This window comes from Lutra lutra, chromosome 4 (assembly GCF_902655055.1).
Source record: "Lutra lutra chromosome 4, mLutLut1.2, whole genome shotgun sequence".
Classification (NCBI taxonomy): Eukaryota; Metazoa; Chordata; class Mammalia; order Carnivora; family Mustelidae; genus Lutra; species Lutra lutra.
In genome coordinates this window covers 157,615,509-157,641,602 of record NC_062281.1, presented here as the reverse complement: position 1 = coordinate 157,641,602, position 26,094 = coordinate 157,615,509, and the positions used below count along the sequence as shown (strand labels likewise).

At 43.3% G+C, this 26,094-nt stretch overlaps 1 protein-coding gene across 6 annotated transcripts in view; it reads left to right on the top strand.

The window, feature by feature from the left end:
- The window catches only part of ELAVL4 (ELAV like RNA binding protein 4), a 145,805-nt gene extending 121,494 nt beyond the window's left edge, over positions 1-24,311 (top strand). For 5 of the 6 annotated variants that reach the window (XM_047728351.1, XM_047728352.1, XM_047728354.1 and 2 more), the window contains 4 exons: positions 14,348-14,501; positions 16,173-16,398; positions 18,004-18,042; positions 21,238-24,311. In XM_047728351.1, the coding sequence (XP_047584307.1) occupies positions 14,348-14,501; positions 16,173-16,398; positions 18,004-18,042; positions 21,238-21,607 (789 nt within the window). In that variant the 3' untranslated portion in view covers positions 21,608-24,311. The remainder of the gene's footprint in view (positions 1-14,347; positions 14,502-16,172; positions 16,399-18,003; positions 18,043-21,237) is intronic. The other variant, XM_047728353.1, reaches the window with a different exon arrangement.
- Positions 24,312-26,094: the final 1,783 nt, after the last annotated feature.

Below are 26,094 nucleotides of genomic sequence, written 5' to 3'. Positions count from 1 at the left end.
ATGAAGCTGTTTGGGCTTCCTGGAAGACTGACTGAACCTGGCTTTTCCGATCTCAGAATGCAACCCCTGATCCATCGTGCCATTGGAAGCAGGGCTTTGTCTAGGTGGATCTTACAGATGAGGAACATTGATTATTTTCATGTGAAGAGACAGTCTGCCCCACCCCCTCACCTACCCTGAGCTCACCCTGCATCAAAACGCTGCCCACACATTTGCACCCAGCAGTAACGGGGGCTTCCGAGGCACTGTAGGATTCAAAATGCATGATGCCACGGCTGAATCAATAATTTCCATTCTCTACTACGAATGAAAATTTAATGTGCAAACCTAGGGATTTCAGGCCTTTCATTAAAGCAGTTTATTTGCCATACTCAAAATTAAGTTTGAGTGATAGGTTCCTTTATTAACTTTTCTTCCCTTTCCTAAAGGGACACAATGTTTAAGGTAAAAAATCATATTAAAGAGGAGGGGAAAAAAGCAAACCCTTTTCATGTGCTGTTAATAGTCTCATCATTTATTAATTTTTTAAAATTGCTTTTCTGCCTTTCAGGCCACTGTTTACTTCTGCTTCAGTTTGCTTTGATAAGTGACACGAGATTTATGTCTTTGCTCTGGCTCCCATGAAGGAATAGATAACTTGATAACTTGCCTATCTGGAAAACATAAGTATCCTCCTGGAAGCATGCTTTACAGAGATCTCCCCAGAACTATTTAGCACATGTTTGCAAGATGAGGTCAAGTGTGTCCCTCCTTCTCGCATTTGTGATGCATTTCTGGACTGCTTTGTGCAAAACACCCTGTGTTAAATATAATGCACAACACAGATGCAGGCACACCAAGAGTTAATTCCTAAGGGTTTGGGTTTTTTTTTTTGTTTTTTGTTTGTTTGTTTGTTTGTTTGTTAATTCCTATGTTTTGACAATCAATGATTAACAGCTTGGGATAGATCTGGAAAGCCCTGAGGGAGTGGTAGAGAATGTAGTGAGGTAGAGAGCAATAAAGAGGGCAGCTACTCTTCAGCTACTGCTGATTGTTTAAGCCCAGATTATTGCCAGATCTTCCAATTATTCAATAAAAGCTGAAATCTAGATTTTTTTTTCTTGCCATACCTCTCAATTTTTAAAAGTTGGAAACCAACTTAAAAATTTTAAATCAGGGACGCCTGGGTGGCTCAGTGGGTTAAAGCCTCTGCCTTCGGCTCAGGTCATGATCCCAGGGTCCTGGGATCGAGCCCCGTGTCGGGCTCTCTGCTCAGCGGGGAGCCTGCTTCCTTCTCTCTCTCTCTGCCTGCCTCTCTGCTTACTTGTAATCTCTGTCTGTCAAATAAATAAATAAAATCTTTAAAAAAAATTTTAAATCATAGGTGGTCGGGGCAAACAAAATTTGGTAGTTGACCTGTGGACACACAGTTTGTAGCCTCTGGAGTCCAATTTGAATACACAAACACTGTTTTGCCTATTGGAAGTGGGTGGCTCATTACTGGGTTGCTAGGGGAAGGTGCCCACAAATGATGGTTCCCTGTTAACAAATTTTCATTGCTCCTTTAGTAAGAGGGATGGAATGTGCCAATGCCAAGGGCACGTGGAGGGCAAGGCCAGGCCTCTGTCCTCAAGGAGAATACAATCTTGGCACAAACACAGCATCAAAACAGAGAAGGAGTGTGATTTGTTCATTAAGCCCCAACAAGTAGTATGGATGACTGCAGATAATGTGCCTATCTGGAAGAAACAAGTACATTCTTCAGAAGCGTGTGTTACAGTGATCTCCTAGGAACATCTAGTACATGTTTGCAGACATGTGACTACAGAGGGATTATTCTCTGGTTTATAACTTGTTTCGTGGGGAAAAGTGGCCAGGCTGAAAGATGAAATGACTTGTCCAAAGGCAAACAAGTGACCAGCAGCTGAGCCGAGTTAGCATCTGAAGGTCCTGTGAAGCGTTCTGCCCCAAGAAGGAAATAATAATGATTACTTATTATATTACACTAACAATGAATAATAGTAATGCTACCTTATATTGAATATTTAATCTGTGTCCAACAGTATTCTAGCCCGTTTACATGCTTGATAGGATTTAATCCTTGAAACATCTCTTGGGGTGGATGCTTTACGTGCATTAACTCTACTTCTTAAGATAGCCCTATAAGAAGGTTCTATTCACTCCTTCATACAGTTGAGGAAAGGAAGGCCCAGAGAGGTTAGGAGACTTACCCAAGATCACGCAGTTGGCAAGTGAGATTTGGAGTCAGCAAGTGTGCTTCAGAAATAACTCTGGCAATGGGCTGTAAGTGTTGGAAGGTCACACTGTGTGTTTGTTCAGCAGCACATGTGTTCTGTAAGATTGTGTGGGTGTGTATTGGCTCTGCACACACACAGGTTATACTCCCTGGCATGGGAAGGAGATATAAAAAGCAAACAAATTGTGTGGTCCCTCCAGGTTCTTCAGTAAACAGACCTGTGGTTAGGGCCATAAGGGATAGACCTGGGGATAGACCTGACTTCAGGTCGTTTCTTCTTGACCCCCTGTTTCCAGGCTCTGTGCCAGGTCCTGGGATTTAGATGACCCAGGGGTGGCAGTGCCCTGGGGATTCTCCCATCCATGTGTGTCAGAGAGGCATGGGGCATGGACCATAGGCTTACATGTCTAGTCTGCCAGACCAGCTTGGAGCTCCACTTGGGAAATTGGGTCTTTTCTCAGGATTTCAACTCTGGACCCAGTGGAGATGATTTGCCCTGTTTAGGGCTTTGAGAGTGCTAATTGTTCAGCTTCTTTCCTCACTTCTCTCCAATAGAGATCACTTTAGACTCTGGGAACCATTGGGTGAAATGGCTATGGGTTCTGGGAAATGATTCTCGGTTCTCCTTAACCGCATACCAGATGTCCCAGTCCTGGGCTCTCTCCTCTCTCCATGCATTCTAAAACAGCAGCTTCTGAATTCCCACTGTAATTTCAGCCTCTTGATGGGAAGCACTCCATTGAATCCAGCGGTACTGGTCCAGCTCTTTGCTGTATTAATTAGTAACAGAAAATTAGATGGTCTGTAGTACCTTCAAAAGGGATATCTTTACAAAAAGTTTGGATTGATATTCAAGTTACACTGAGTAAAAAGTGATCTAAGTGGATATGAGGGTTTGGAATCACTCCCAATAAACCTTTCAGAGTAATGGGATGCCAATTTGGATTTTAACTTAAGTTCGAGGAGCAGGAATAAAGAAGTGTTCACTGCTCTGCCTCCGTGGGGGCTCCTGTCTTGTGGGGGTAACAGACATGCAATGGACCAACTCCAATGCAATGGGATAGGGCAGTCTTAGGGATGCAGGGGCTCCCACTGGTTTGGGGTGGAGGGGCGGGAAGAAGGAAGCTGTGTGAAGTTTGAGCAGGAGAGGGACCTGCACAAAGTAAAGTTCCAAGAAGGCTCATCTGGCAGCGGTGTGTCACTTGGGGTGTTTGACAGATGAAACCAGCGGCTTGCAGGCTGAAGGTGTTTGTCATCCTTAGACACTGGTTTTCATGAGATTTGGGGGAACTTTTTTACTCATTTTAAAAGCAAGGCATGCTTATTTATAAATAATTTGGAGAATGCATTATCATATAATGAAGGCAGTATCAGCCATTCCCAACTCAATACTGTAAACAATGTTTTTATATGTTTCCTTCCTTTTGTCATTGCATTACAGGCTTATAAATGATTTTGTGTCATGTCTTTTTCTAATAATTGCATTAAGCTATTATTCAATTTATAAAAATGTGACTTTAAAGAAGACATTCCCAGAGCACAACTCTTGTGCAAACTGGGGGTGTGAGTGATTTCGGGGCCGGAGCTGGGATGAGGGGACAAAAGTCTGCCTCTGCCATGCAGAGTGAACCCAGGAGGGCTGGCAGGCAGTCAGGAGAGGCCCTGTGAGAGTAGGAAGGGAGCTTTATCACACAGCCGCAGCCCAGCTCCAGGGGGAGCAGGACTGGAGAAGGGGGAGGTGTGAGTGAGGGCTTTTTCAGAAGGAAAAAACTTCCTTCTCTGGGAAGGAGAACAAACGGAGTTCCTGTATTCTGGCATCTCTGTGCCATAATGCCTCTTAGCCATTTCTCCATCCTCGCTTTATTCTTCTAATAAGCGCTAACGGTGCCTCCAGGGGATCTCTCCACACTGGAGTTTTGCAGGGTCCGGTGTGCCCCTCCCTCCTCTTCCTCTTGCCAAGGGTCATCAGGGTACTACCATCCCTCACCCCGCCATCTACCTGCCTTGCTAAAGGCCTTTGTTCCGCTGAAGCATCTTTTCTTTGCACTCAGCATAAGCAATTATTTCTCCTATCACTGCTCTTAGTGCTTCCCGGAGAGTTAGCAGATCATTTTTTGCTGACGGGTAGCACCCCACCCAGAAATGATAGACTGCCTCCCTCATTCTTATTAATAATAAAAAGGCACTTTTCTCTCCTCCCCCACGACAGCTATAGTCAGAACAGTGTGGGAGCACTGCCCTGCCAAGGTCAGCAGGGGAGGCTGGATCACTGAATCCCCAAGGAGCCAAGAGAGGGCACACATCCACAGCAGCGGAAACTGGACACCCATTTACCCCCCGTTGTACTGGGCAGCTCTTTCTCTCCTGTGAGAGCTTGTTTGCCTACTCTGCTTCCCAGCACCCTGCTAACTTCATCTGGGTGAATAATTTCAGATACCGGTGTAGGAGTTTGAAGGATTGACCTAGCGCGTCCCTGTTCTCTCTGCCCAGTGAGGTTGTTATAATTCCAGTATCTTAAAGGTCAACTGTGTCCTGGGTCTGGATTACAAAAGCAAATCAGGTGTGGGTTGAGAGGACACGTAGGTTTTCAGAAGTGTGTGGAATGGGGCTTGGGGGCTTTAGTTGTCTGCAAGTGTGAAAGAAACCATCAGGGGGGTGTGAGCTGCCTTAGAAAAGCCAGCTCACCTTGGCTGTGTTAGGAGAATTGTGGATTCCAGATTCCAGGAATCCACTCTGGTCAACTGTCCTTCGTGTCTGTGTCCCATTCTCAGCTTTATGTTTTAAAGAGACACTCTAAGGGTTGTGCAGAGGCAAATGGGGAAGACAGCAAAGATGGCGCTGCCCTCCCAGATTCATCCACCATGGTTGTTTCTCTGTTCCTACTGGAAAAGAAGTCTGCAGGGACTCTGAAGTGCAATCCTGTATTTCAAGAATCCAGGAAGAGAGCCCGCGCAGCTCTCAGGATAGAACATTTGCCTTGGGTGGTAGTGAGTCTCTGATTGTCAGAGACATTCGGATGGAGTCATTGGGGATGATGTAGGAGAGATTCCTATACCACACTGGGGTCTGACCCTTAAGCTCTGAGATTCTGTATTTTGTGTGATTTCTGGGCTTCAGACTCTTCTGTCCAGTAAAGTAGCCACCAGCTACATATGACTTTTTAAATTTGAATTTAAATTAATTAAAATTAAGTAAAATGAAAAGTTCCATTCCTCAGTCATGCTGGGTATATTGAAAGTGTTCAGTAGCCACATGTAGCTAGTGGCCACCATCGAACACCTCAGATCTAGAACATTTTCGTGATCCCAGAAAGTTCTACTGGACAGCGCTGGCCTGAAACATTGGTGGCTATGGGGAATAAAGAATCTCTTCTCTGTGACTATCATGAAACCCCAGGGCAAATCAGCCGGTCCGTCAAAGATCATAGAGCCAATCCCACTTCCCTTCCCCTTTGTTGTCCATTTGAAAGAGCACTGAGTTACGATGAAGAATCAGTCAAGTCCCAGCTCTGTCAAAAACCACCAGGATGACCTTGGGTGACTTACTTTTACTTCTCTGGATCCATTTCCTCATCTGCAAAATGGTGTCTTCCAGCTCTAACAATCTAACTAATAAAATATTATAGCGTGATCTTGTCAGCTTGGTAACTTTCCAGGGAAAGTAGCCATTTGTGCCAAGCACACAGCTTTTATTTCACTGTCCACATTAGCCTGACATAGTGGAAAGATCCCAGATCTTGGAGTCATATCCAGCTTTGTCTTAGTTCAGCTATGTGACCTTGGACAAGTACTTCATCTCACTGACCCAGAGTATGTCATCTAGAAAATGGGACAAATAATGTCTCACTTCTGGGTCCTCATAGTTTATAGTCAGTTGCCCAAGTAATGCTCCCCAGAATGAAGGCAAAAGTGAATAGGGTTATCCCTGGGTGAAAGTTACATGAGAGGGTAAGTCTGTTTGAGAGTGTAAGTCTGTTTCCTGTCTGCATGTTTCAGAGATGTACATGCTTCAAAGATGCTTTTTAAAAATGTAAGGAAAGAACTTTGAGTCTTGTTAAGCCTCAGGCACCATATATAGAGGCTTTGTATAGTGGGAAGTATAATGCAACTCCCAGGTGGCTTCAGTCATCTTACCAGTCTAACAGAGAGCAAGAGTCAGGAGGTGCAGTTTAGTGAGAAGACTGAGTGTCTTCATCTCTGAGACCAGCTCTTCCACCAATCAGCCCATGAAACCTTTAACACATCTCTACTTTCTGGGGCCACTAGACAAACAGCGAGATCCTTCTACTAAGTAAGTCCGCTTGGTAATTTGATGGACTTCGTTAAAGTTGTAGGCATACGAACAGATCACTACACCATTTTTTTAAAAGAAGTGTTTTTCCAGCCTACTATATGCCAGATACCCTCCTGATATTCTTGGATACTCCTAAACTCCATGATGGAGGTATTGTGATAGCTGTGGCCATGGAAATGTATACCATCTATAGAGTTCAAGGAGACAGCAGTCATTTGTACCTGGGCCTCTTGGAGGAGGCGGTATTCAGACAGGGTCTGTATGGATGGGCAGGGGTTCGCTTTGATATGATGGTGAACAAATAGCAAGAACAAAGACAGAAGTAGAGACAAGTGCATATTCAGAAAACTGACCTTTTTAATTTGAACTGTGGCACAGAGTGCACAGAGCATTAGCAGGAGGTGAGAAGTCCAGGTCTCAGAGGGCCTTGAATGCTCAAATGAGGCATTTGATCATCATCACAAGGTGCTGGAGAACCACTGAAGGTTTTGAGCAGGGAGAAGTGGTACCATCGCGGTTCATTAGAAATATTACCGTCGGGTCTTGCCCCTTGTTAAAGAATATCATGTATCAGGTGACAGGTGGAGGAAAGTATGAGGAATGGGGCCACATAAGCAGACACCTGTTCTGCCTGTGGGCAGGGCTGCAGCAATAGGCACAGGGGTAAGCTGATCCTCACAATCAAAGCTGTCGTTTCTAGGAAACAGCTGGCTTCTTTCTTCTCTCCTTGCTCCTGGAGGTGGGATCAGAGGTACCTGCAAGGGTTTGCTCCTCGAAGGCCCTGGCAGCGCCAGAGTCTGTCCTCTGCTGCCATTCTCCTGGGCTCTTTTTGGAATGAATATCCCCCCTGGGATCCGTATGCTCTGGGGAGTTTGTGCTCACTCAGAGAGTAAGGTGTTATAACAGATTGGGGAAAATCTGCAGCCTGATCTTCTGAAATGATAGGTCTCTGTGTGTGTCTCCTCTGCTAGACTCATAGTTCTACATGTCAAGGACTGTTGTATTCATCTCTATACTCCCAGAGCCTCATGTAAGACCATAGCATTTACAGCAAAGCTGCTGTATATTGAGCACTATCTGTGTGCCAGGCATAATGCCTAGAAACCTTTTTTTTTTTTAAGATTTGTTTATTTATTTGAGAGACAGACACAGAGAGAGGGTGTTAAGGGGCAGAGAGAGAGAGAGAGAGAGAATCTCAAGCAGACTCCCTGCTGAGCACAGAGCCTGGACACGGGGCTTGATCACATGACCCTGAAATTAAGAATCAGGTGCTTAACTGACTGAGCCACCCAGGCTCCCCATAGTGCCTAGAAATCTTATATGCATTAGCTTATTTATTTTATGTTTTTATAATTTTCTTATTATGTTATGTTAGTCACCATACAATACATCATTAGTTTTGATGTAGTGGTCCATGATTCATTGCTTGCATATAACATATTTGCATTAGCTTGTTTAATGCTCCAAGTCCTCTGTTAGAAATCTTCTAAACTATGTTACTCAGGTGATACATCTCGGAAAAGTTAAGTTGCTTTCCCCAAACTTACACCGCTAGTAAGCAGTCAGGATTTGAATTCCTATATTTCTAGCCCCACAGCCCTCGCTCTTGACCTTTGTCTCTTTTCAGAATTCCAGAATAGATGCTCAGTGTCAGTTAAAGTAACATAACCAAGAACTTCCTTGGAGTGGCCTGTCTCAAAATACAGTTGCCTGATGCTCTAATGAGCACCTATCAGTGAGAGAAACCCACGGGATAAAGGGTGATTCAGACAGAAGGGTGCTCCTAGTGTTTGTAGCTAGAATAGAAATTGGAGAAGGATGGAAGCTGTAGAAGAGACACATTAGAATTCAGTAGACAGATGAGCTTACCCATAATCAGGGATGGCCAGTGATGGGGCAGGACACCTCATGAAGCAGTAAGCTTCCTGTATAACATATAAGGCAGGTGGCCAGCTGCCTAGGATCTTACCTAGAAATTTTGAGGCCCCTTTTGGCACTGAGTTTCTGTAAAGTGGATTTCAAGGAGAGTGCTTTCTGCTCGGATCACCAGTGACACCTGTCACCTTTATTTCTGCTTACCATGAACCACAGTTGTAGAGATTAGCAGTTTTGTGAATAGAATGCCTAGCCCATGAAAACATCCAGTCAGTGAGATCCTTCTTATAATTCGAAGGGGTCTAACAAGTGATAGCCTTGTCTTCCACATCCTAGCTATAAACCAGTTGAGAGATAAGACAAAAAAGAAGAGCGTATTAAATCCTAAGGTCACCTTTATTACGGATTACATCCAAGATGGATTTCCTGAACACAATGGGCTTCCTGACACAGAACCCCACACTTTGACAGACTGACAGCCCCTGTCACAGGTGCTATGGACACCACAGACCTCCCCACATGAGAGCAGAACCTGCTCACATAGTACAGAGCCTGGAACAGAAAGTGGCTGCCAGAAGGGAGGAGGCAGGCAGCAGCTGACGCTCCTGTGCCCATCGCCCTTACCAAAACCTGTTCAAATGGTCCCTCTAGTCTTCCCCTGGTGAGGAGGTGGTGATGGGGCACTGAGAGGCCTAGAGTCCTACTCCAAGGGCTCCCTGCACATGGAAGCTAACACTGGGAGCGGGAGTGTTCCTTGACAGGAACAGCCCTCTGTACTGTTCTCATTTATTTGCTCCCTTCCTCATTGGACCATGGTTGAAATAGAGGCACCCAGCAGGGGACCTGTCCCCAGGAAGTGTCCTGGAAGGGGAAGAATGAATGAACTCTTGTCTTCTAGTGCCAGTATTTGACTAATGAAGCACCTTCCCAAGGCAGAGAAGGATGCCTTTTCTTATCTTACCAGCCTCCCAGCACCCAAAACCAAGCCTTTACCATGCTTTTCCAAGCCCTCTCCCTTTTCTGTACCGTGGCAGGTTAGACAGGAGGTGAGGGGTTGCCAGAGGACTTGGGAAACGTTTTTCCCTAGGCTGTGCTGTTCCTCCCACCCCACCCAGGCAGACCCCTGGCTGTGAGCTGGGGTGTGGGGGAGGGGCATCCCCAGCCCTGTTTCTGCTGCCCCGTTAGTGACGAATGCCAATGCCTGCTGTACCACCTTGGTGAGAATCACCGACAGCAACCTTATGAAGTCACTTTGGAAAATGGAAAGTACTTCGTGGAAACTGGGAAGTACAGTGGAATCTGTAGGAATGTGCTTGAAGAAATTCATGGCAGTGAAGTAGTAAAGGATGACCCAAACTCCACCAGGCTGATGGAGGAGGACAGTGGTGCCTCTATAGCTGCTCACTGGTGGTATCCCAGATGTTTGCTTGTGTGGTAAAATTGTAAGGTGTGTCCCAGTGGGGGCTAGAGTCCCACACTGCCCCACGAAAGCCCATAGTACATACCACATAATAATATGTACTAAATAGCTGCTAAATTCTAGGAATGCACTATACACATTAAATCTATTATCTCAATTCTTTACAATAACTCACCGAAAGAAAATCATCCCCCTATATACAAGTAAAGAAACTGAGATTTATCAAGATCAAATTACTTGCCCAAGGTCACAGCTAATGAGTGCCAGAGCCAGCCCACAGTCAGGGCTCATAAACTCCACACTGTACTGTCACTCTTGCAGAGGGTCGAGGTTAGGGTAAGCCTGCGGAGATGGGGAGTTTGGAGAGACTACATATCTTTTTTTTTATATAATATATATTTGTTAAGATTTATTTATTGGACAGAGAGAGATCACAAGTAGGCAGAGAGGCAGGCAGAGAGAGGGGGTGGTAAGCAGGCTACTTGCTGAGCAGAGAGCCCAATGCGGGGCTCAATCCCAGGACCCTGAGATCATGACCTGAGCTGAAGGCAGAGGCTTCACCCACTGAGCCACCCAGGCACCCTGAGACTACATATCTTTTATCAAGATCACTTGTAAACTCACCTGCCTCTGGACCATACTTACCTAGAGAGAGAGGAGTAGCTTCCCCACTCCCAGCTCTTTCTGAGCTCCAGAGCAAGATCAGTGCCAGCCTAGAAATGCCAGTCTTGTCTTCAGAGATCCTGAATGAATGAATTGAGCAGGATCCTGATGGTCTGAGGCCTGGGATTCTCTAGGGCTCTGCCTTCAGCATTGGAAGCCCTGGGCTCCAGGCCATTAGTTTAGTGGGGTGAACAAACCAGCAAAGCCTGGCTGGCTGGCTGCCGGTGCTAGAAGTGCATCATTTTTGAGAAATGTTTCAGCACAACGACGTGCCTCACACCTGTAGTCACTTGGGACTTCATAAATGAATGAGGACACTTGAGGTGTGCAAATACCAGGATGAGATTTGGATAATAAATGTAGAGAGATCCCTTTTCTGTCATTTTTGCCCACACCCACTTCTACAGATTTCCTGGACAGGGCAGGGGACTAAGTGAACAAGGGACTTAAGACTCCAAGTCAAGGAGAAAAAGTAAGTGGGAGTTAGGTTTGGTGAATGTTCAAAGTGCTGCTGTTCACCTTTGGGACTTGTTATTGCTCTGTGGCTGTGATCTGTGGCAGTAATTCTCCCTGGATGAGGTTTGGGGAAATGGTTTTGTTCTGTCATTGACTCTCCAGTGCCAGCTCCTTTTCCTAGCAGGTCTGTCTCCAGCCTACCCCCTCCCCCAGCTCTGTCTGTCCAGACCATTGGGTGTCAAGGTCATTACTCTCCATTGCACATTTATTGGGTGTCAAACAGGCACCGCACTAAGCTCTTGACCTTCATCATCTTATTTGTCCTTGGAGAGCTATCACTAGACCACCATTCCCTGACCCCAACATACACCTTGTCTCACCATCAGTCTCATCTCAGCTCTGCCTTCTTCCTGGCCCTTTTAACCCTTAATTAAAAGGGATATTAGGGGCGCCTGGGTGGCTCAGCGGGTTAAAGCCTCTGCCTTCGGCTCAGGTCATGATCCCGGGGTCCTGGGATCGAGCCCCACATCAGGCTCTCTGCTCGGCGGGGAGCCTGCTTCCTCCTCTCTCTGCCTGTCTCTCTGCCTACTTGTGATCTCTGTCAAATAAATAAATAAAATCTTTAAAAAAAAAAAGGGGGGGATATTAGTCTCCCCTTCTCAGTGATCCAGTCCCAGTGATATAGCCCTGAAAGAGAACACATCTTGGGGCATTGTGATAATTGGCCCATAAGAGTATTTCTTGTATTTGACTCATGTTTATTTGGTGCCTCCTGTGTGTTGTCTCTTGTCCCCATTGGACTTGGAAATCCTTTAGGGCAAGAGACCACTCTTTTTTCTTGCTTATTATGCATCCCCAGCACACAACACTGCTCCTGGTTCATAGTAGATCTTCGGGAAATGTTTGCTTAGAGAAGGCCTCTGGGTGATGTCTAGTCATTGAACAGTCTTCTTTCAGTCCTTCCAATCCCAGACACTGGGGGATAGGAAACCTGTCCCTTAGCTCTTAGCTTAATAGGGAAACCTAGCTATGATTCTGGATGCATGAGTCTATGATTCTATGATAAACTCTTGTTGATCCCCCTAAGTGGAGGAATCCAAGTTGCAGTTAGCCCCAAAGAGTCATTAAGGCCCACGTCATTCATTATGTTCTGTGGGTGTGTTCATTTATTCTTTCCGTAGGTGTTGAACATCCTGCAGGTATGCTCGAAGCTAGAGCCACAAAAATGAACAAGACACACACACACACACACACACCATGGCCACAAGGAGATCAGCAAATTAGATGATCAGGAGACTAGATAGAAAGATGGTGACTCAAGGTCCGAACAGGTTAAGCAAGTACTGTGGGTGCAGTTCACTGACAGCCCTACTAGGGGGATTTTTAGGAGGAGGTAAGATCAGGGAAAGCTGCCTAGAGAAGATGGCATTGGAGCTGGGCCTTAAAGGAGAATAGGATCAGGGCCTGAGAAAGTAGGTGGAAAAATTTTCCCCACAAGCAAGGACATAGAAGTGGGAGGGTATGTTTTAGGGCAGCGCAAATGTCATTCAGATAATTTGTCTAATAATTGGCACTGGTGAGACAGGGGTAACTCTCATTACCATGAACATATCACTACAACGTTCTTATTTCCTTCTCCCTACTGCTCCCTTCTCATGCCTGAAAAACAGTTCTGCTGGGTTATAACCTGAAAGACTTTGTTCCTTAAAGGATGGGGTAGGAGAGCTTTGTGTGGAGTGATGCTCTGTCCACACAGTCACATGAAACTCAACCCCCACTCCTCAGGTACCAGCCACGTAAAGGTCCCTTTGCATGTCAGCCCTGTGCTGGGAAGGGGCTTACAGAGGCCACCCCTGAGTTCCTGGAAGAGGTAGATACTGCAGATAGGCCGACTCACTCCATCAGCAGGAGGAGACCAGTGAGCCAGATTTGTCACTCACATCATTTTATCTGTTGAGTGAACATCTATTTTTCAGTGTGGAATCCATAAAGGGACTCGGCATCTCTGTCCCGGAGAGGGAAAGAGTGCCAAGGGTGAGGTGTCTGCTCAGCATTCACTCCCCTTTGCTAGATCCACCACCAGACCCATTCTCAGATGCAAGGTCGGCTTCACTGCTCAAGTTTTAGTTCTTAATGCCAAGGGTCCAGTTTAACATGTACGCTTTCTTAGGTACACACATTTGTGTGTGTGTGCAGAACACACGCACACACCCCTGTAGTCTTAGCAGGCCTTGTAAATTGGTTATATGGATTAAATAAAACTCCCAACTGAAAAATGCTAAGCCATATAGGTCCCTTCCTGTCCAACATTGTCAGATGTGCTCTGAAATGACTGTTTTCATCATCTATTCTGAGCCATCACTGCCCCAGAAATAGCTTTAGCAGGAAAGTGCTTTTGTTAGACTAGCTGTAAATTATATTTCAAATGTCTGATGTTGTTTTCTTAAAAAATAAATAAATAAGTAAATGAAAGTCTAAAATTAATGACTGCTGGGGTTTGCTTTGCTTATGTGTACTGCTACAGATTTGGCTTCTTGCAGATGGAATTTCAGATCTGTTTACACTTCTGTGTTAGCTTTTTGGGGGAAGAAAAGCAGTTGAGAGATCTGGGAGGACAAATTTACAAAGTCGAACTTATTATAAGCGCTCGTGAGGCTCGCTTCTTTCTTCCCTGCCCTCTCCCTCCCTCCTTTCCCACCCCCCCCTGCCCTCATTTTGTTGATTGTGGTTTTATCTGCTCCTGCTCAAAGTTAGACGGCAACTGGTTCTTGCAGATGTTATGACAAGGTCACAGATCCAGTCTCACAAGCAGATGTTCACGAAGCCCCGTTTCACCAGCACTTTGTCATTCAGCGAGAGCAGACCTTATGGGAGCAGATTGGAACAACACAAAGGATGGGACATAAAAAATCTTGCAGAGAGCCTGATCACTTTAATGTGTTGAAGACGAAGGGCTGGGGGGTGGGGAGGGTGGCAAGGAGAGAAATCTGCAGAGCAGAATTTCATGGAGGTTTTTTTTTTTTTGGTTTATTCAAAGATTAATATGTGTTGGATACAGTAAATCATCTATACACCCACATCCAGGAGGTAAATCTTCAGAACTCCATGCGTGGGTAGTTCTGCATTTAACAGCTGCCATACAGTAGCTATTTTGCTCTGCACTTAGAGACCCTTATCTGTGCATTTGTTTTAAGTTATAGTCAACTCTCCTTTTGTTCCTCTATTGCTGTTCTCCTGATTCTCACTACTATTACAAGAGTAGCTAAGACTCTGAACTACTGAGTTATTTAAAATGACACCATGAGTTAGAATGATAGACGAGAGACTGCCATCTCAGTTGTTGACTCAGCCTCTACTTGGAGGGTGTTGCTATAATGGATTTAGCTCCTCTTGCCTTTTCCTAGGTCTCATATGCCCGTCCAAGCTCTGCCTCAATCAGGGATGCTAACCTCTACGTTAGCGGCCTTCCCAAAACCATGACCCAGAAGGAACTGGAGCAGCTTTTCTCGCAGTATGGCCGTATCATCACCTCTCGAATCCTGGTTGATCAAGTCACAGGTTAAGTGTTTCTTTGTCATTTCTTTCCTTGTGTCTCAATGCCACAGCCAGTGCCCTGTGACCCATAGGAGCAGAGAGATAACGGTTGCTTAGGGTAAAAGACATGGGTCATGCGTAGACATGGTTTTGACTTAGGAGAAAGACTCTGATCAATCAAATGCCCACATTTAAAATGGGCCGCCTTAGGAGGTAGATCTCCATCATGGAACAGTTCCAGCAACAGCTAACCTGCTTGGCAAGGCTGTAGAGAGGATTCGGGCATCAGGTTGTGAGTAGGACTGAATGACCTTCAAAGTCTCTTTCAACCCTCAACCAAGTAACATTACTTTTGTATGTGGAAAGAACCCATCTTAGAGCTCCGGCTCCAATGATAGAGAGCTAGAGGGAATCTCATGCTGCCTCATTCCCCACATGAGAAAACAGTGGTCCAAAGTGAGGGATCTGACTTCTGCCCAGGTAGTTAGCAGCAGTGCAGGACACGAAGCCAGGGCCTGGGACTGTGGTACTTTGTCCATCATAAAGAAAGGCAACCACCACCTCTCAGTAAGAAATGTAAGCTACCCTGGGTTGCATTTTTAATGACAACATGTTTTCACCTATTCCACGTTAGATCCAATTTAAAACACCACCCCCCCTCCCAGAGCAGTTTAGTGTCTGTTTATCATCCAGCTCATGTGACAAACGCTTACGGAACCCAGCTCTGCTCCCAGACACTGTTCTGAGGGACACTGGGGCACAGGGATGAAGGAGACACAGTCCTACCCTTGCAGGACTCCAGTGTGATGCGCACCTGCAAGGGGCTCTCCCTTGTCCCCCGCGAACTCAGGAGATGTGCTGTGCCTGGCATGGGATTGGTGTGAGGGCTGCGTCAAGGAGGTGACGTTTGAGCAGGGTTTGGGAGGATGACTTGCAGTTATCTGGCACAAAGGAGGGATAGAGAATTCTAGGTGGGTATGATGTATCCTATAGAATAGGTGGAGAGGACATATCGTAAGGCATGGAGCTGAGGAAGAACACAGCCTGTTCAAGGAATATGTGGCAGTTCAAGTATGACTGGCCTGAGGCTCAATGGGGAACTTGGAGCCACCTCATCAGGGGCACTGAAAGCCAGGCTAAGAAGTCTGACTTCATCTGTGTGCAACATGGAGCCATGGAAGGGTTTTTTGGTGTGTGGGCTTTGTTACTCTGTGTGTGGAATGTGGGGCCATGAGGAACAGGAATCATATACAAGGTAAAAAATTGAAAAGTTATGAAAAATGGATAAAGAGTATTTTTAAAAGGTGCCCTGTAGTCAGAGTTTGCTTGGCAAACAGATTATGTAGTCGCTAGGTGTCAGGGACACATTGTAGGACTAGAAACTGGACAGTGGGTGATGGGCTACAGCAACTAGAGGGAGACAGGGACTGAGCAGGCCAGTGGTAGAGGCTGGAATGAATGTGAGAGGTGCCTGTGTTCTGTAGGTGGGAGTCACCTGTCCAGAGCCATGATGGCAGAAACATAGGCAGATGGGTTTTGATGGGTGAGAGAGATACAGGGAGCCAGGCTCAGCCCTGGCCCCCCCAGTGGGCTGACTCCCCACAGAATCTCTCTGGGGCCCAGCCCATCTCTTCCCAGGGGTGTTTACCAGTTTGGTTTGTTCACTCTTTATGAAGGCCCTTTCTCTTTCCCCAGGAGTGTCCAGAGGGGTGGGATTCATCCGGTTTGACAAGAGAATCGAGGCAGAAGAAGCCATCAAAGGGCTGAATGGCCAGAAGCCCAGCGGTGCTACGGAACCGATTACTGTGAAGTTTGCCAACAACCCCAGCCAGAAGTCCAGCCAGGCCCTGCTGTCCCAGCTCTACCAGTCCCCCAACCGGCGCTATCCTGGCCCACTTCACCACCAAGCCCAGAGGTTCAGGTAGGCACACCCACGGGGAAAGGACCCTGCTACAGGAGTACAGAGCTGGGCGAGGGCCAGGGAAACCCGTAGCCCTGAAAGATGGGGCAAGAGTAAGAACCTCGGCCCCCAGGTTCACACACCCCACCGGGCCTCAGTTTCCACTGCTATAACATGAAATGATTGGACCAGATGCTCTTCCAAGCCCCCTTTCAACTTACCAATGTGAGTGTGGTTAAACTCAATCAATCCAGATAAAACAAAATTCCTCTATTTAACCAAACCAGAAGGTTCTGTTCATCCCCAATAAGTAGGCACATTCAACAGCTTAGACTTAAAGGCTGAGGGAGTGGCTTTAATAAAGTCAAAGGCATGTGTAGCCCAGGAGGCAGATCCTTGCCAGGGAGAGTGGTTTGGCCTGTCCTCCTTTCTTCTGCAGGAAACTCTGTAGCATAGGTACTCTCTTTTGTGTTAACTTCACTCTGACTGTTAAGTCAGCAGATTCTGGGAAGACAAGAAGGAAGGTTTTCCTAAGCCTTATTAGTGTTTCCTTCAGGCACCCAACCCTCTCAGTACAATGGGCACTCCCCTTCTCCTGGGACATTTCTGAAAGGCAGGTTTCACTCTGGGAGGGCGGTCCAAAGTTGATTGCCTTTATTGTAGGAGAGATAAGAACATTCTTGACCTACCCATAATAATTCTAAATAATTCTTTTATTCCATCCATGTGCCCTTTAATGAAAGGGGTTTTTTTTTTTTTTCTTCTTTTCAAACATCACATGGAAAGATAGTAGGCTCTCCATCTGGCCATGAAGAGGAGGAAAATCAGCCTCAGTAGTGTCCTCCCATGTCCTGGGAATTTGAACGGGTTAATGATTTCATGAAGAGTCCAAGTCATCTAATTTTTATTTTGTGTGAGCACACATGCAGTATTTATGTAAAAAGCCTTTCCAGCAGGCTTCTAATGGTGGAAACTATGGTTACTACTGCCCCATGGTGTGAATAGCTTGTCCCCAAGTAAAATACTGAACATGAGGGAGATTATAACATAATGACAGTTTGTGAGGCGGAGCTTTCAGGTTGTAAATAATAAGCTAATTGTAAAAAAAAAAAAAAAAAAAATCTTAACCCCCAAACTCCTCCTTCCCCAAAAAATGTGTGTGGTAAGATTTAGTTAATGTAGCTAGACTAAGAGAAAAGATCCATTCTGATATGCATTGTACATGCACGTGTGTTCCTTTCATTCGCAAGTTTAATTGCACTAAAAGGTGAATTGTAATAAAAGGTGAACAACTTAAGAAGCTGCCCCCTTTTAACAACTTCACACACAATATAAAATGAAATCCACACACATGTTCTCAGAGGAGGAGGGAGGGGGATTAATTCAGACCTTGAAAGAAAGGGAGCTTCATTAGACACTTGCTTTAAACTCTAGCATTGACCTGAACATGAATTACTCATGGTTGGAGGCAGAAAAGGGGGAAACTACCAGCGGATAGACTCCTAAGCATTGGGGAAAGTTGTTGAGCTTTTCTTCTTTGAAAATGGAGCATTCTTATTAATAGTTCCATTGAGCAATCTTGCCATCTGTGAGGCATTAACCCAGAGACCCTCCTTCTCTTTGCAGGCTGGACAATTTGCTTAATATGGCCTATGGCGTAAAGAGGTAATTAAAACTCCACAGATTGCCAGATGTCCGTGTTGGCACAGACTGGGGCTAGAAATTTTTTTTTTTTTTAATTCACTAACTTTACTTTTTTTTTTTAAATTCTTCCTTTTCCTCCACCAGCATGTCAAATTCTTAATTTTAATTTCAGACCTCAGTTGGTTTTGTTTCTTTTAGGGCACACAAAGTGTGTTTGTGTGTTTCACTTTTTCTTTTATTTGCAGGTGGGCTTCTCCTATGGTTCAGGTGCCACAGCTACCAAGCCCTTGATAATCTGGTTCCCTGGACAGCTCCCCTTAAGGGAGAAGGCTCCTACTCTTTGCCAGCTGATTTTGCAAACTTGCAGAGCAACTGTTTTGCATTAGCAATGCCAAGATTCAGTTAAGAGGGCAGATTCCAGCAAATCAAAATTAGAACATTTTGCTAATCGTGGTTAACAATCTTATGATTGTCAGTGGATAAATTAGATTTTGGACTACCAGGCCTGGCCACAGGATGAGTAAACGTGTGGATGACCTGCTGACTCCCACCCCCACCTCAGTGTGCATTTCAGGGCACAGGCTGAGAACGAAGTGTATCTGTGTGCACCTCAACCAGGGGTTTCTTTTGTTACAGGTTTTAGCAGTTATTATAAATCCTCCCTTGGTTATACATGTATTGTGTTTTAAACTTGTGGTTTCTTTCATGGAAAGCCTTTCTGGAGGGTTGGGGGCTCAAAGAGAATCAAGGTTTGTGGGGCTCTCTGAATGCAGTCACAAGAGTGATCCAGACCTAGTGTGAAAGCTGAATCTTGGGAAGTTGAGTGTGTTCTGTCACTGTGTCCATGAGATTCCCATATGTGCTTTTGATAAGCTCCATTGAGCTGCTAGGGACACAGCATCTTCATCATCCTGCTCAGTAGAGCTGCACGCTTTAATTCCCCTTCCCACAGTCAGGCAAAGAGATGTGGTTTTTAATAGTCCCAGTCACACTCCCCATACGAGGCAGTGCTCTCAGCACTTGGCCACGCATGGTAAGTACCCCAACTCTGGAAACCCACACGCAGTGGCAGAAGGAGCTGGCCTGCCGGCTTTGTTAGCCGAGAGCCAGCCTCCCCGGTCTCCAGCCTGGCACCAGTGAGGATAATTGGGAATTACTTCCATGTGTTGGGCACACTGCTTGCCTCTTCCCGCTCCCGCTCTTCCATTTTTCCCACCTCTGGCCTCTGCTCCCATCTAACTTCAGGGAGGCAGCTCCACGTGTGGAGTGATGCTTACATGCACTGAGGCCACGGAAGGCACAGGTGCAGCCTCAGAGCAAACATCACTAGTCGCTAAGAGCATTTTCTTTTCCTATTAGACCCAGATTTGGGTCCAGACTCCTTCCTACCAAAGCCCTCCAGGTAATCATGACTGACTAGAATTGTGACTCTGTTTGAAACCTCTTTGCTGGCTCCTGACTTTGGCCTTTAGATAAATACCTCGCTGTTCTCTACCTTTGAATGAAAGAAGTCAGTTCACTCAGTTGGAGGAGAGAAGGTTGAGAAGACAGTCTTGAGAAATAATGCAAATCATAGACATGGATTTGCCCTCCTAAGAATCCTTACCATCATGTGTTTTGTTTCTGTTATTTGCTTTTAAGCAAGAGAGAAAATTGACTTAGTGAATAATGCCAAAATTAGTACCTATTGAGTTGTTATGTTTAGCATATCTTTACCAGCCCTTTGATTATCTAAATTCTAGTTAGATGCAGAACTGTTCTTTCCTAGGACTTTCAAATCTCCAAGAATAGTTGCTGATTTTTAAAATGTCCTAAGGACTCCAGGTCGGGTCAGTCAGTTAAGCATCTGACTCTTGATTTTGGCCCAGGTCATAACCTCAGGGTTGTGAGATTGAGCCCCGCATTGGGCTACACTCTGGGCGTGGAGCCTGCTTGGGATTCTCTCTTTCCCTCCCCACCTCTGAAACCAAAAACCAAACCAAAATGACAACCAAAAGTCCTAGATAACACTTTATCCCATCCTCTCTCCAGTTTTTGCTTCCTCTCCTCCCTTTTTTCAGAAATAAAAACCAAAGCCCAACCACGTGAAAACCAAGACAGTAGTCAATGGATAGGACCAAATGCCTGTATATATTTGGTATAAAACAAAATGTTAACAAATATTTTTCTGCTATAGGCACTGGTAACCTAACCCAATGTATCCATTATGAATCACACATAGATATATTTTATCAGACCTTGAATAGACTCTGAAGAGTTGTTTTCCTTTTCAAGATAACATGAAAACTGAGATTTCAAAGCCTAATACAAAAGTAGTTGTAATAGGGCAAATAACAGTTTTCAGCTTTTCTAATTTAAGACATATAAATGCACAAACAACTTGAAATTTCACTCCTGTGATGCTTAGAAATGAAGATAATATATTTTATATATCATATCATATAATTATATATATTATTATAAGCTTTATAATGATGCTTAGAAATTCCAGATAATATAGCATCAAGGAGTGATATGTCTTTAGTATTCTTGCTTGGGGATTTTTTGGGGAACTCCTTTGAATAGATGCTAAATGAAACATGAGCCACCCATCTGATTAATAACAAGGTATGTCTGTTCATTCTCATGTGTTTCTCTCCTCAAAATATCAAGAGATTTTGGCAACAATAAGTCAGGGGACTGCAAAGATGGTAGACTTGAGCACTCCTAGGGCCATCCCCTAATCTGGCTTCAAGAATAAATAAAATCTCCCAAGCATTGATAGCCACCAATGTTATTCACTTGTGCAATGAGTATTTATTGAGTATTTTCTATGTGTCAGTGTCTGTGATAGTCCCATACGTGCCTCACTGAATAAATAAGTAGAGCAACAAGATGAATAATATAGAGCCGCTCCTCCCAAGAGCTTACTGTGTGCTGTGGGGAGGGTGGGAGGATAAGGGTCAGGGTGGGATATCCTATGGTAGAAGTATCCTGTGGTAGAAGTGTGATAGAGCCTTGCTCTGGGATTTCCTTACAGTTATTAGGAATTGATCTAGCCTTTTTCTTGGCATATATGGGCCTTAGCCGTTTTAGCCATTCCATTCAGAAAAAATACCAGAGACATTAGTTTTTGCATTTTGGTTTTTAAACCCTGAAGACTCTCCTGCAAACACACTCACTCAGCCCTCTGCCCCCATGTCTGTGTCTGTGCATCTGTGTGTTATCCGTGGTCAGACTGATGTCTGGACCAGTCCCCCCTTCTGCCTGTCCCCCCAGGTTCTCCCCAATCACCATTGACGGGATGACAAGCCTTGTGGGAATGAACATCCCTGGTCACACGGGAACAGGCTGGTGCATCTTTGTCTACAACCTGTCCCCTGATTCCGACGAGAGTGTCCTCTGGCAGCTCTTTGGTCCCTTTGGCGCAGTGAACAACGTCAAGGTCATCCGCGACTTCAACACCAACAAGTGCAAGGGATTCGGCTTTGTCACCATGACCAACTATGATGAGGCAGCCATGGCCATTGCCAGCCTCAACGGGTACCGCCTAGGAGACCGAGTGTTGCAAGTTTCCTTTAAAACCAACAAAGCCCACAAGTCCTGAATTTCCCATCCTTACTTATTAAAATATATATATAAATATATACGAACAAAACACACGCGCGCACACACACACATACACACGCACACACACACACACAAAAGAGAGAGAAACAAACTTTTCGAGGCTTATATTCAACCATGGACTTTATAAGCCAGTGTTGCCTAAGTATTAAAACATTGGATTATCCTGAGGTGTACCAGGAAAGGATTTTATAATGCTTAGAAAAAAAGAAAAAAAAATACAAAAAAAAAAAAACCTTTGATGCATTGAATGTTCTTTCATAGCTGTCGTTGTTGAATATAATATACATAGATAGCGATGTGCAGGGATTTTAACCCAGCCAGCTAACTTTACTACCTTCCTTGAAGGTGGGTCTTTTTAAGATGACCATTCGCTCATTTGAAGAAGAAAAACAAAAAACAAAAAAAAAAAAATAATTATAAAAATAAAACAATTTTTACAAAGTAATGGGATTCAAAGAAAGAAAAAAAAGATTTTTCTTTTTTGTCAAAAAAGTTGATCCAATCCGATTGGTAAAAACCCCCCACACAAATTAAAGAGGAATAATAAAAATTGCAAAAATAAAAAAAAAACTTTTGCAAATTTTTTTATTTTTCCTTTTTTCTTTTATATCATGTGAACTAAAAACAGTCTTCTGTTAGGGGATGGGGGTAAAGGGGGATACCTGATGACATTAACAATTTAATAACATTAACATTGTTGCCAAAGAGGTGGTCTCTTTGCTGAAAATGGGTTTCAAGAAAAATCTATTTTTATAAAATATAAAGAATTTTTACAAGAGAATCTGGATTTGAGAAAAAAATATTTTGACTGGCTAATTTAGGGGAAATTGACAACTTTGTCGCGTTCATACTGCACTGGTAACTTTTTAGAGATCAAGATGTGTGTTTTAAACTGGATTCGTAGACTGTTTTTTGAAGGATGGGCTATAAACAGATGATCTTCATATCTTTTCATAGCATGTAATAATAATTAAAAAAAATTATTAATTACTAGGGGAAAGGAGTGTTCGTTCTACCCAGGGTACCACAGTTCCCCACAGTCAAAACCCAAAAGCAAGGAGATGAGTTGAAAGACAGTTTTTCTTTAAGTCATCAGTATGGGATGTCAGCAGAACAAAAATTAAAAAGATTAATTTTCCTTTTGATCTAAAAATTCCTTAGTTTGAGCAGTAGGTGCTACGAAATTATTTACATATCTTAGTATCATAGTTAAATGTAATGTGTTTAGGAGAGGAAAACAAAAGATACATTTGCTTTAAATTCATTAAGGAATTTTCAAATTCACTTTGTAGCCCATGCTGATAGAACTGGGCTGTGTTGGTACATTTGAAACACTGTTTATGTTGCTTGAAACACTTATTTATTTAATCGCCGATGTGATGATGCCTATGGCCGAGATCAAATATAGCTAGATTGGCTAGACTACTTATTTGTTTACTTAAACTATGGGAAGAAGCATATTATCGTGTCATTCTGTTGTGTGTGTATGTGTATATACAATATAAATATATATATATAAAGTTATTTTTTCTTTGGGTTAATTTATTATAAGTTGTAACACTTGGCTAGTTTTGTTTGTATATGTCTTAAAATGTTTTCTTATGATATTTAAGTGACAGTTAAAGAGGTATCAAGGTAACTTGTGTAGAACTATTGTTTGATATATTGTCATGTTTGTTGTGAATATTTTTTCTTACTGCACAGTAGAAAAATAAAAACAACTGGGTCTTTATTTTAATGTAATTCAGATTGGGGAAAACAAAACAGAGCTAAGGGAACAAAATGACTTGAGGGAGCATTCTCCCACGTCCAGTGCACTGATCATTTTAGTATGTTTGTGCTTTGTACGGTTATATATTTAAAACAAAAACAAAACAAAAAAATACAAGGGTTCATGCTCTTCCCTGGGTAATAGAAACAGTTACTCGCTATGCATAATCTAGTTGATAGTTAAATTTGCTATTGCTTTTCTTGTCTTGTTATATAAAATCTTTTCAATACAAGTTTAGTCTTAATGGTAATAAAACGTTATGGTTATTTATAACTTGTGCTTATTTTGTGCGTTTTTTCCCATGCTGAACCCACTAAGTGCATGTAGACAGAACTGTTGTTTTCACACTGAAGAGGCAAACTTTGTAGTAGTAGTCGTAGTGGTAGACAGGTAACGAAAACCAAGGCTGCATCATAGACTCCTCCTTTAAATTTTTTTTCTGTTTTTTTTTCCTCTTTTCGGTTTTGAAAAAATAAAAATAAACCACCAGATTTCAGTTCAGAGAACACTCGTTCAACATTCAGGGAAAACTTTTTACATCACCTGCTATGAATGAACGCAGTTTGCTGGCAAAGTTTTGATGCATTTGCTAAGCATTAGTGGGAAAGGCATGCCAAAATCTCTTCTCTATAATGTGTTCACTCTTGGGGGAAAAAAAAAGGAAAAAAAATCTTAGGACCAGGCAGTTGTATACTTTAGTTATAATGAATGACTTCATGTTAATCTTGCTAGTTTAGATGATTTCTGAGGGAAAGTATTGTAAATGTTTTTTTTTTCCATAATCTTGTTGTGTTTGAATTATTTGTACTTTATCTGTCCAGACAATAAATGAAAGTGTGTAGAATGGATTTGAGCTTCCCAGATTTTTAAATGTGTTCATTCAAACTTTTTTTTGTAGCATCTTCAGATTTCCCCAATAATTTTATCATTAAACAAATGCAAAAAAAAAAAAAGGTAGAGTAAAATTGTGTTTTGCAACTTAGCCCATTCTCTCAAAGTCAATTCAGTATTCAAAAGTCATTGCCCTAGTTCCATACAACAAAAAGTTGGGCTTCAGCCACCAGTATCTACATCATCTGGGAGCTTGTTAAAATGCAGAATCTCAGACTAAATGCAAATCTATATTTAACCAGATCCCCAGGTGAATCACTGGTACTTTAAAGTGAGGAACACTACCCTGATTGATAACAAGCTGGCACATTTGACATTGTGTTTGGCCTTAGGATACATAAGTGTCTTTTATTCATTTATAAACATATCTGTGACTTATTCCAGAGAAAGGAAGTCACTATTGCAAAGCATCTATTGCCAGGCTGTGTGGTGTCCTCTACATTCTCTCACTTTCTTCTCTAGCAATCTGGGAGAACTGGATGGCACTATCCTCATTTCACAGATGGCAAGACTGAGGCACAATGAGATTAAGTAACTTGAAACAGATAGCGAGTTTCCAGCTGGGATTTGAATCCCAGTCTGATTCTACTGCCCAGCACCTCAGCCTTGAGAGTGGAGAGTTTGAGCAGTATTAAGGAAACAGACCATTTGCGTTGGAAATGACAGCTAAACAGAAAGGTCACCTTTTTATTTTAGCATTCATTCTTGCATAGAAGTTAGCAAATATTTGACTTTCTTACCTTTGAATAGAAACCCTAAGTAAAGGACTTATGCAGTGTATTAAAAAAACACGGATTTTAAGCTCAACTGAGAGGGGCGACAAAATGCCTAAGGTATCATGAAGTCATATTAAAATATGCCCTGAACTTTACAGATGAGCTGTTTAGTGATTTCCTGATACGATCACTCATTGATGATCTACTGTCTGTCTTTCGTTTCCATTTTCTCACTAATTGAAAATTCATATTACCCCATAAACCATCACCATCCATAAACTGACACTTGCAGAAGAAATGCTCCCACTGAGCCAGATGAAGGAATGGTCAGATTCTCTTCCATTTCTCATTAGCCCCCTTTTTTATTCTTATATTAAATTACCTCAATGGTTGGGATAATTAAATTCAGGGCAAAGAATGGAATTTAATTAACCAAGCTAAATATTAAAACTAAGTTAGCCTGAACTTCACATAGTTGAACTTAAAGGTTCTTATTTTAGTTTTATTTGAAGACAAGCCCCTATGTTCCTTTTCTGGGGGAAAAAAAAGGATAAACTTATAGCTGCCTCCAGGACTAATAGAGCTTCACCAACGAGTGTATAAGGGTCTAAAAATATTACCGCTAAACCTACAAGAGTTATCACTAATCATCATCACACCTGATCCTTAAAGGTGGTGTTTCAGTGCAGTTTAAACAAATGGATACATTATTTTTTGGACTATTAGAAGCTGGTGGAATCTTACCAGTTCATAGAGTTCATTCCTCAGCTTCCAACAGATCTAGCCCGAAAGTTTCATAAATGGCTATAGGTGTTTAAATAAATCTGTAGAATATCCCTAACAGACCATTCTACATACACTCTCTCGGTAACACTTCCCAACATCAGCATAACATGTCTGCCTAACATCCAATAAAAAATTCATCTTGCTGTGAGTATAAGCCTGTTACCTTAAATCTCCAGGCAAACATTATATAGTTTCTGTAGGTGTTTGTGGAAAAGTTTTAACAAATCACAAGAATACAGAGATTATTACATTTCTTTAAGGTATGGGTACATTATGTTTTGCTTGGATGAAAAATTGCAT